This window comes from Papaver somniferum, chromosome 1 (assembly GCF_003573695.1).
Source record: "Papaver somniferum cultivar HN1 chromosome 1, ASM357369v1, whole genome shotgun sequence".
NCBI lineage: Eukaryota > Viridiplantae > Streptophyta > Magnoliopsida > Ranunculales > Papaveraceae > Papaver > Papaver somniferum.
In genome coordinates, this window is record NC_039358.1 from 181,387,996 (window position 1) to 181,400,165 (window position 12,170).

Genomic DNA, 12,170 nt, shown 5'->3' on the forward strand with positions numbered 1-12,170 from the left:
TCTTTTTCTTTTTCTTTTTCCTTTTTTTCTTTTTTGATTAACTTGCATTTAAAATTGAAATGTACAGAAAAAAGAGAGAGAAAAAAGGTAAGTCAAGAGTCAAGACATGATAACTGGATAGGAACCAAGAAGGTGTGTTCTTTTGATTACTAATAATGGTAAAAACTCTCATCTTGAATCTCCATGCATGTATTCGGAACCTTGTTGCATTTATTACGGCTACTAATCACTTAGAAGCCAGAAGACTAAACAATCGTAGATGCTAAAGATGTTGTATATATATATATATATTCAGATATCAGATCAGTAGAGGCATTTGATATTTGATTCAGAATTGCAATATACTGTAACTGCATTTTATTCATGGTTAACTGCATATTATTCGTGGTTAAAATAGTTTCTCAAGGTTCATCTTTTTTGCTTTTCTTTTTTGTAAAGCATTCAAGGTTTCATCATCAGCAATGCCACCAAGGCACGTATCTAAGTAACGTTAACGCATGTCATAATGGTTTAAATTACTGTGGCAGGTACGTAGAATGTACATTAATTGGAACGATATCTAATCCCACAAGAGGAATTCTGCGACGTATATTGCTTGTCATAGTTGATCACCATTAAAACTTATTTCGTCTTTGTTTTTGCATTTTCAGAAAGCTTCAGTTGATCAATAACTAATTTAAATAAATAAAAGTAGCAGTAGCCTGCCAAGAAATTAACGCAGAGAATACAATTAGTGGTTTGTAACCATGGAATTCTAGCTTCCTTTGCTAAAATATCCGCAAGACTGTTGGACGTCCGCGGCATGTGATGACACGTCGCTTGTGGGAGGTCGACTAAAAGTTCGCTGCACTATTGAACGGTGGTTTTCAGTGTCGGGGTTTAGTTGGTATCGCGGTGGTTGACAATGTCGAATAATTGCTTAATAGAAATCTAATAAGTTTACTCCCTCGTCTTTAAAAGATAGGCAGATTTGTGTGTATAGATAGACAGGTTTGTGCTAATTTACATACAAATCTGCGCATCCTTTAGAGACGGAGGTAGTAATATGTAAGAGGACATAACAAAGATTAACTTAACATCAACATAATTAAGTTCCCGAATACACCTAGCTAATTAGAGTAGAAGCTGGAAAATAATCATGATAAAACAACATCACCATTTTACGAACTGATACGTACAATTATACTCAAAAATCACCATGAAGAAAACAAAAACAAAATAAATCAAGAAAACTGATACTGAAGAACAGCAGAATTCAAATGCCACTCTTTTCTCACCTCTTAGTTAATAAGGATCTTGCTCTTGGTAACAATATATGTATAAGACCCTGATCACAATCATGCATCTACATGCTTCTTGCTAACATCTCTTGATATCTCCTGTAAGACTCTTGCTTTTCCAGCCTGAATTTTTCATGAAAACTTGCGATGAACTTATCAGCAAGCCTATCAATCTCTTCCATATCATCGGCATCACAATTATTCTTATTACCAGTGGAATTCTCCGTTGTCACTTTCTCGTCAAGCCAACGCAGGTAGCCTGATAGATGCGAGTCAAACCCATCCTGCATATGTTCCTCAGCTGGCAGGATTGATGATGAATTCCAAGTGGAGTCATAATAGACATGGTTCGAATAATTATCATTGAAGTAACCATCTGCGCCTAATACTGCTGGTGGCTCAGGCATGGGTAATACATGTGACGAACACCAATTGTAGTGCAATCTTAGTGACGATGAACAAAAAACCCTCTTCTTCTTTTTCTTTTTCTTGGTTCCATCTTTCATTCTAGACTCTATGTAGTAATTTTCTTTGTTTTTGTTGCTAATAAGTTCCATCAAAATGGACTTGGCTTTGGTTAGTGCTCGAACTATATGATAAACATGTCTAAAGAAGTGAGAATGAATCAGGGTTCTGATTTTCACAGAGTTTGGGCTAGTAGTACTAGGACGTGATGGTGATGATCTCTTCATTAGGAATTATGAAAAAGTAATACTGGACTACAAATTTTTTTTGGATTTTAGATGGGACATGCACATATCAGACATTTGGCATAGCAGAACACCATAAAGTAATCAGAATTCAAGGATCCTATTATAAAGAATTTAGGTTACCAAATTGCCACTGCTTGTTTCAAAAAATAACAAAAACACATGATTCTATTTTGAAAGTTTCGAGAGGGTGAAAATGTGTGACATTCCCTTTTTCTGGTAGTGACGTCTGATGAAAGGAACCTTGGACCTGTAAATTACAATGACATGTTTTCTTGTATTAGGGTTATGCCTCAAGATTGAAAGAACAAAGTGCCGTAATTATTTTGGTCTGAATGGTGCAAGCCCTAAAACTTGCAGGAGGAAAAGGAAAATTTATCCGTGGGGTGGAAGGATCCAAACTGTCTGTTTCATTTGTTTTCAGGTAGTAAAACATGTGAGATTTGGAATTTATGCAGAGAGCTGATCGGAAAAAAACCGAAACTGGTAACACTAACATAATCCTGATTGATTAGTGAATTACATGAAACAAACCTGCTGTCAGGCGTCAAGTTGACAGCTAGAGAGTTTCATGAGCTTTTAGGCACCTAACAGCTCTATAAAAATACAGAAACAAAATAGAATGCAGGCATTCCAGGATATTGTCATTTTTAGAATTATTCTAACCTACTACTATCTATAATACGCAGCCGGCTTCTTTGCAGACATGAAAAGACATAAATCTTCTATTAGGTTTCAAAATAAAGCACACTTCCGAAATCATTACATTTGATATATCAAAATTCTACAAGCCCTCAAACAATTGAGCTCTACACCGTTCTTAGTTTGCGCCCAGAAGGAAGGACAAGACTAGACCACAGAGGAAGCTCTCTAATTTTTTCAGTCCAAATAAGTTCTCAAACAATTTTGGAGCCATTGGGGGGAGATCTTGAGGCTCTGGGGCCATGAAATTCACTATCTTTTCATGAACATGGTACCTGAAATTGGTATCATTCAGGAAACAACATATCGTAAAGAACAAAATTAAGATTGAAAAGGACTGCTCGGACTTGATGATGATCGACAAATTATGAAGGATATGAAATACTCATAAGCATCTTGCATTTTTAGATGGATATCAGACACGGGTTCAAGACCAAAAGGTACTCATTATTCATGAGCTCCCCGTACAACGATTTCAGGTTACCAAGTTACCCTACTTGTTTGCCAAAATATTAATAAACCATCACTGCTGGAAGTTTCATGAGGGTTAGAATAACTACGATGCCAAATATCACATGGGAAAGTTGATAAACAAGACAATTACCTGATCTTGCGGCACTTTGAAGCACGACGATCGACAAACTTTCTCTTCTTGGTCTGCAATCTCTTTAAAGCATAATATGCCGATTCTGGCAGGAAGTCAAAAATAATAAAATTTGTAAGTTTTATATTTAGGCTAGAGATAATCTATATATCTACAAGTTCATGACCATTGATGGTATTAGAATGAACCAACATATTAAATATCAACCATTTCGGTAAACTCCATTTGTTTAACATACAACTAATACAGTAAATTGAGCTGCAGCCTGCATGTATCCACAGAAGTGGAAAATACACCCAAGAGAAAAAAGGGCCGCAGGATTTAAAAATAGGTAATTTACCGGATGAGGCTGGGTTGTACGACTCTAAGAATTCCTTAAGAAGTTGCTGATAAAATTCAGAGTCATCCAAAAGTTCAGGGTCTCCATCCATGTTCGCATCCTAGGCATTGCGACAACAGAAAAAAAAAAGTGAATTAAAAATTAAGATTTTCTAATACGGACTAGCTGCAATCACTAAATGTGGTCTGTCAAAGAAAGAAAAGTATCAGGGTAAAAAAGAAATGGAAAAAAAAGGACATTTTACAATTGATTGTACAAGTTTAAACCTAAGGTGAGTTGAATACCTCTTCCTTTCCATTTCCACACACATCAGGAACCTGCATAATATCAGCCAGGTTAACCATAGTTATATAGGAATGGAACATAAGCCAAATTTCAGAAGTTGTAACATCGTGTTCAACAGGTTAGAACTTGCCTCTATAAGATTTTTCCTTCACAACCAAAAAGTAACAAAATAAACAAAATTCAGAGGTACATTGTAACTTACAATTGTACCAACAGTAGATCTCCTAAGCTGCATGCTTTTAATCATTCTGCTTGGATCCCCCATGCTACTTGTTCACTAATATTCTGCAATAAGAAAACAAGTAACGAGAATAGTACAATCCACAAACCAAGAACATGGGTAAAGAAGTAGAAGCAAACCTGATTAAATGCATGTAATCTTCCTTTAATCCCAGCCACACCGGTTCCTACTTGTGCATTTCTCTGCCATTTATCTATTGAGCTATTTCTGAAGGAAGTGAATCTGCAATAATTTAGAAGTTAAATCTAATTTCCTAAATAAACAATGTGGTGCAAATACATACTAGCACCCAGTATTTGTTAAGAAGAGTGGATATCCATGACACTTAAAATACTTCTTTCGTTATGTTTCACTTGTTTGCTCCCTTAAGATGGTAGGGAAGTTTAAAATGATCATAAAAAGGGGAGAAAAGAGACGAACTACGCCAACAGAGAGAAATCACTTAAATAAGCTCAGCATCGTACAGAATTGACAAACATTATAAAACACTTTGCTAAATATAAATCAATTAGTCAAATTCTTTCCTTATTCTTCACTAATTATTTACAAATATATTCTTCTATTCTTTCCAGTTTGAACTAAATGATGGGTTCCCTTGATCATGAAAATGGGGACATGAAATAAACAACGAGAAGGAGACACTATTAAAATACTCAACAGCAAAGGCAACTTACAGAAGTACTCTATGTAAAAGATTTGATCACCTTTTCTCGGGATAGGTTAAACAACAATTGTGAGGGACCCCCTTGAATAAACAACATGCATGTTCATGTTCCAGATTTATGAAAACTAGGTAGGTAAAGTTCTCTGTTGTTCTTTCTAGTAAACAAGAACAGTACATAGGCCTCAAAACCTCGCGGTTCTAAGTTTCTGTAGTCATGCCAACGAGTTCCGACAAAGCTAGCATATATGGATATATATTATAAAATAATCCAAATCACAGTCTCCACTACACGTCTCATACAGATCAAATCGACAAGCAATAAGTATAATATATCTGTTGGTTATGATAACATTACCCAAACGACTAAAAAGTATGAAAGTAAGATGGTTACTTCTTCTGTTCTTTATCAAATTTAAGGTGTTCAAATACTTTGTGAATAATCATGAAGATGGAGATAGGCAGCACAAGAATTTTTCAGCTCAATACCTCGAATGCATTTGTTGAATAGGTAGCCATTCTTCGTCAGTCCTCGCATCCAAACTCTTTGATCATTTTGCTTCCTTAGAAGATTCCCCTCTGTTGCCTTAAGTGACAGATAAGGCAAGAGAGAGAGCGATTTAATACACGTGCACAGTCTAAGGTGAAAGAATCCTTAATTAGTAATTATCCTTCAATTATCATATATTGGCACATGAAACCTAAAAACAAATAAACCAAAAGATAATATCCTAATTCTAAGCTTGGAATCAAGAAGAATATGCAACAATGTAAAGAGGGTTAAAGTAGAATAACAGAATTTGACTTTAAGTTAATGACACATGTTGAAGGGAAATAACAAAAATATCTGTGCTAACAGTTCACTACAAAGTACAAACATGAAAATTAGATACGGAAACAAAAAAATGTAATCCAAAACATTGAATTTTCTGTTGAATCTTCAAGAACATTTCGACCACTTTTTATGTGATGGTTTTATCATTTCCATTTATGTACTAGTTTATCTGTTTTTATAAGTTTTAACTCCTTTTGGTGCCATATGTCTAAGACTCTGATAAGTTTGTAAGAATTCATAGCATACCATCTGTATTTTGAACAACATGCGGATTCTTCTCCAGTAAAGCCTGCCAAAGTACATATAAAATAAGTTTTTAGATGCCCACGCACTGGATAGGCAAACAAAGATGCCTATTTCTACTAGTGCAGGGAGCTCTCATCACCCTTTGGTATCTCCATAACCTATTCTCTGCAAAGTTAATGACAAACAAGCACTGCCTAGCCTTCAATTAACATTGCTGGTAATAATGGAACAAACAAGACAGCTAACCTCTTGTAGTTCCAACAAACAATTTATAGTTTGCTCAGATGATGTTATCAAGTCCAAATACGCTTTATTCGTTGCTTTTTCAGAATCACAAAAAGATGATCTGTGGGGTTCCTGTTAAACAATACAACGCAGTTAAACTAACCAAGAGGAAGAAGAAGAAGACAAAAATACCAATTCTTTTTTTCCTACTTGTGGAATTAGATATTGTCTTCATAGCTCACCTTTGGTAATTTGTTCGAGCTAGAAAAAGGTTTTTGCAACAAGAACCTGAACTCGAGAGTCTTATCCCAGAGAACCTTCAAAACAAACGGGAAAATATCAGAATGGTGGAGTGCAAGAAACAGAACAAGCATTGCGAACTCCAAACCAATGCATTATTGAAAATTTAAGAAAATGAGGGTACTGGAAAAAGTTGCAGCCACAAGACAGAGTCAAGGAACAAGAAGGTATAAACAGAACTCAGAGCATAAGAATTGGTGGGATAAACAATACATTTACAATCTTCGGGTTGGACGAAATTGCTTGCTAATAACTGTGAAGTAATCATACTAATACCTTTTGGTTCTTTACGGCTTGACCTTTCAGAATATCCTCATTTTTGTGATGCTTTAGATTCTTCATAATATCTCTATATGAGTGGAAACAGAAAATATAAAATGGAGACACAAAAGTAAATACATTCTCTAACATAGTTAAGAACAACTACATGAGTAACTAACATCACAAGCTAGGCTCAAAGATGGAAGAGGCCTGGTATTAACTTATTTACCACTACTAAGAAGAAAATTATCTCTCAACGTCCAGAGGAGGAGAGAAAACTGAGATATTTTAACACTGTGGAGTGCACTTGCGCCAATTATTTTCATGATTTGTTCCATACTTCCATGCAATGTTACTTATATCACATAAAGGAAAAAGTGCAATTATGTAGTTGATTAGAAGACTTACTGCTGTTCTTGACGAATATCTAGGACCAATTTCTCAAGTTCTTCCATCTCATCATCTTTCTGTGCCTTAATTCTTTCCTTGTCATCTTCTTCTTCTTCCTCATCATCGTCATCTTCCTCTCCCTCTTCTTGTTCTTCTTCCGTATCACCTCCTTCTTCCTCCTTCCCTTCTTCCTCCTCCTCTTCTTCTTCTTCTTCCGTATCCTCTTCTTCTTCCTCCTCTTCGTACTACACAAAATTTTCTAAATTCAAAACCTTAACATTAAAAAACTTAAGAAAACAAACAAACAGAAATAACACAATTACCATATTCATTTCTGGATCACTCTCTTCTTCTGAACTAGCATCAGGCACACGAACTCGGCGTGATTTATTCGAAACGAACCCCATCTCGAACCTTAGAAATGAATGAACATGAAAATTACTGCTTCAGCAACACACATGAAACATTTGTCCGAATAAAAAATAAAAGGTATATTTTGTTAATAATATAATTTAACTCAGCACAATGTTATAATATTAAATTTGCATTCTGTTCCACTGTTATATGTTCTTCAAAAAGCTGTTTGGTATGCCTGGGGAGTGTAGAGTTAAAAGAGAAATAGTTGTCGAAATGACTAGTAAAACTGATTTATATACATAATGAACCCTACACAGCGTATTTCATGTTTTGTTTTGTTTCTAATTTGAAACCAAAACATAACAGTTACAGATAATTACCCAAATCACATGTGCAATTATTTAACTAATAAAATTATCATGTAAAATTAACATTCTTTAAAAGAATTATAGACAAAATTGGATCCGATTCAGGAAATACAGCTTTGAGACAGTCGGCCAATAATGACCAACTTTAAAAACTTCACGTGCCTTTCAAGAAAGAAATACATAGCCACCAAAAGACCTAATATACATGTCTACATGCTGCAATATATCGGCCTAGTTGCATACATGTTATGATTAATTGCAAACGAAGAAGCTAAAAAAGAATAAAAATAATTCAAAGACAAATCGATTTCAATGTTTGGGTCTTATTCAGAATATTTGTGTTTCAAGGGTTTCTGGAAATTAGAAAATAACGTAGATAAACAAAGACAAGTATTAACAATTCCTAATCAGAAGAATGAAAACAAGGGTTTAACGGCTTACCTGGGTGATTGATGGTTGGTGGTGGCGCGGATGGAGAGGAAAAGAGAAAGAAGAAAACAAGGGTTTAAGGCTTTACGCTGAGGTTTTCTTTTTCTATGGAAAAAACCTAACCTACATATACTGTTTCTCACGGTGTTATGGTTCCAGTATGGACCGTATGGTGGACTTTAGAGAAAGGCATAACCCTCACAATAGCATCCCAGTGTTCCAAACTAGGATTACTGGTAAACCTGCACAAAACTCCCACTGCATAGACAATGTCTGGTCTAATACAATCAGTTGCATAACGCAGACTGCCAATTATACTAGCATATTCAGATTGTCTAACACTTCCTCCAGTATTCTTAAACAATTTCACATTAGGATCAAACGGAGTACAAACAGGTTTACAATCAAAATATTCATACTTCCTCAAAAAAATTTCAATGTAGTGAGATTGATCTAAAGAAATATTCTAGTTATTTTGATTCCGAAGATTATACTAGCTTCACCCAAATCTTTCATGTCAAAATTCGAACTAAGCATGTTTTTAGTTTCATTGACAACAGATAAATTGGAACCAAATATCAGCAAATCATCCACATACAAGCAAACAATCACACACACATTATTCTCAGATTTATAATAGATGCATTTGTTACCCTCATTTATTCTGAAATTATTTGAAATCATTAAATTATCAAATTTCTCATGCCATTGTTTAGGAGCTTGTTTTAAACCATAAAGAGATTTCTCTAGCTTACATACTTTCTGTTCTTGTCCAGGAATTACAAAACCTTCAGGTTGTTCCATGTAAATTTCCTCTTCTAGTTCACCATTCAAAAGGCAGTTTTAACATCCATTTGGTGAATAACAAGATTATGAGCAGAAGCAACAACAATCAAAACACGTATAGATATTAATCTAGTAATAGGAGAATAAGTATCAAAAAAGTCTACGTTTTCTCGTTGCCTAAATCCTTTAGAAACCAGTCTAGCCTTGTGCTTATCTACTGTTCCATCAGGTTTGAGTTTCCTTTTCAAAACTCATTTACAACCTATAGGCTTACAACCAGAAGGTAAATCTACTATACGCCAAGTTCCATTAGACATGTGAGAATCCCATTCATTATCTACAGCTTCTTGCCAGAAACTAGACTCTGCAGAACTAAACGCCTCTTGTAAATTAGAAGGTTCTTCCTATATAGCGTAAAATTCAAAGTCGTTATTTTTATCTTTTGTCACAGTCCTACCTCTTTTACTGCATCTAGGTTCAAATTCAGTGATCCTAGTTTCTTCACTTCTAGGTTCTTCTAATCTAGGTTCAGAATCAGAACTAGGTAAATTACTTGGTATTGAACCCCCACTATTTCTAGATTTAAAAGTAAATCTCTCTTCAAAGAAATCAACATCAATATATTCAATAATAACCTTATTATTAATATCAAAGAACCTATAAGCTTTACTGTTTTGAGCATAACCAATAAAAACACATTCATAAGCTCTACTTTCTAACTTATGTCTTTTAGGATCAGGTTTTCTAACAAAAGCTAAACAACCCCAAACTCTAAAATAAGAGACATTAGGTTTTCTACCTCTCCAGATTTCATAAGGAGATATTTTGGTTTTATTATTGGGAATGCGATTCAAAACATGGAAAACAGTCAACAAACATTTACCCCACCAGTGAGAAGCAGAACCAGAACTAAGCAAACAAGCAACAGTCCATTCAGTAAGAGTACGATTCTTTCTTTCAGCTTTCCAATTCATTTGAGGATTATATGGAGTAGTTCTTTCATGTATTGTGCCATTAGTTTGATAAATTTCATTAAAGGGAGCAAAATCATATTCAATGCCTCTATCACTACGAAACCTCTTAATTTTTCTACCAAATTGATTTTCAATTTCAGCAATAAAGATCTTAAACTTTTCAATAGCTTCATTCTTATGGATCAACAAATAAACATAAGTATAATTAAAACAGTCATCAATGAACGTCATGATATACCTTTTTCCATTTCTAGTTAGGATACCTTCATATTCTCACAAATCAGAATGTATTAAGTCTAGTGGTTTGGATTCTCTTACAACAGATTAATGTGAAGTTTTGGTTATTTTTGCTTGACTGCAGTATTCACATTTTTCAAATTCATTTTCAGAAAATTCAGGGAGGACACCTAACTTGCTCATGTTATTTACTAACTTTTTACCCACATGACAAAGCTTACCATGCCTAACATTAAAATTGCAAACCATATAAGCAGAAGATTCAATTTTATTCATAGCATCACCATTAAGCTTAAACATTCCATCAGTAGCATAACCTTTTCCTACAAAACTCTTATTCTTAGTTATAGTGTAAATATCAGACCCAATAGTTTGATATAACCCAGCCTTGTTGAGAAAATAGCCGAAACAAGGTTCTTTCTCATTTCTGGAGTGTGAAGGACATCTTTCAGCATGAGTGTCTTCCCAGAAGTAAACTTCAACTTTACCGTACCAGAACCTTTCACCATAGTGTTGTGAGAGTCTCCCAACAACACTTTCTTATCCTTGGTTTCAGCATAAGTCTTAAACATGGACCTCTCAAAAAACAATGACGCGAAGCACCACTGTCTATCCACCACCCATCAGATCCACCAACCATGTAGAACTATGGATCAGATACCATGTCAATTATAACGTCACCCACAACATTAGCTTGTGCATAATTCTTTTCCTTGTTAAACCTGCAATTCCTAGCCATGTGGTTTGGTTTATTACAGGTATAACAAAGAAACTCAAAATTGGAATTCTGTCCATTTCTTGATGGGTGTTGGTTCTTGTTTTGATTAGGCTTTCCTCCTTTTCTTTTGGTTCGGGTTAGGTTTCAGGTCCTTCTTCTTAGGTTTCAAACTAGGATGAGTCTTATTGTTAGAAACAATGAGAATCTCTTCCTTCTTATCTTGTTTCCGAGCTTCTTCCTCAACCCTGAGCTTAACAATCAAACTTTCAAGAGAAAATTCTTTAGTCTTGTGACGCAAAGTATTACGAAAATCTTTCCAGCTAGGTGGTAACTTGTCAATCATTACAGAAACTTGAAATTGTTCATCAGTTTTCATACTTTCGGTCATAATTTCGTGGTAAATTTTTTGAAGTTCATGAGCCTGTGCAACAACTGACCTAACATCCACCATTTGGTATCTCAAATACTGGCTCACAACATACTTCTTTGAGCCAGCTTCCTCGGTGTCATATTTTTTTTGTATTGCATCCCACACGTCTTTAGAAGTTTCAAAAGTTAAATAACACTCATATAAATCATCAGATAATGCGTTAAGAATGTAGCTTTTGCAATCAAAGTCATCATCGACCCATTTGTCAATGGCCTTCTGTTTCTCCTCAGGAGTTTGAGAAACAACGTCTTTGGCACCACCGGTAGAAGGTGGATCAGTAGCAGAAGCACCATCATCAGCATCAGCAGCAACAGCAGCAGCAGTCTTATCAGCAGCGGGTTCCAAGGTTCCAGGATGAACACTCGACACAATCATATGCAACTTCATGAGTTTGAAATAAAAGAACATCTTCAGCTTCCATCTTCTGAAATGCAGCCCTTCAAATTTGAATGGCTTGTTGGTATCATCAACGCGCTTCTTTTCAACCTCCATAGCAAAATCAAATACCTTAAAATTGTTGGAAACATTGAAAAAATAATGAAATGGAATCTCAAACAGTTGAGTTGCGGACTAGGTCGCTATCTTTAAGGTATTTCGCGACTCTGCCTCTTTGATTGTGCTAGCAGTCAAAAATTGTCGAAAACCTATGGGATAAAATAAACTGATACTCTCTTTGTTCGATTTCTCCGCACCTTGAGAAATCGAACCAACTCTTACTCTTTCTAACACTTGCTCAGAATACAAAATAGATGAAAGAAAAAATGTTATTCATGTTCTCCAGAAACTGTTCT

General features: G+C 35.1%; 1 protein-coding gene and 1 pseudogene across 1 annotated transcript; both read right to left on the reverse strand.

The window, feature by feature from the left end:
- Positions 1-1,126: 1,126 nt before the first annotated feature.
- LOC113334410 lies at positions 1,127-2,076 on the reverse strand. The gene has a single exon (XM_026580674.1). The coding sequence runs from the start codon at positions 1,970-1,972 to the stop codon at positions 1,346-1,348; it is 627 nt and encodes a 208-aa protein (XP_026436459.1). The 5' UTR covers positions 1,973-2,076; the 3' UTR covers positions 1,127-1,345.
- A 618-nt stretch (positions 2,077-2,694) lies between these two features.
- LOC113355254 lies at positions 2,695-11,766 on the reverse strand (annotated as a pseudogene).
- Between the last annotated feature and the right edge of the window lie 404 nt (positions 11,767-12,170).

What these genes read in the sequence shown, in the direction of transcription:
- LOC113334410 (XM_026580674.1), bottom strand. Translation starts at nt 1,972, where the DNA reads ATGAAGAGATCATCACCATCACGTCCTAGTACTACTAGCCCAAACTCT.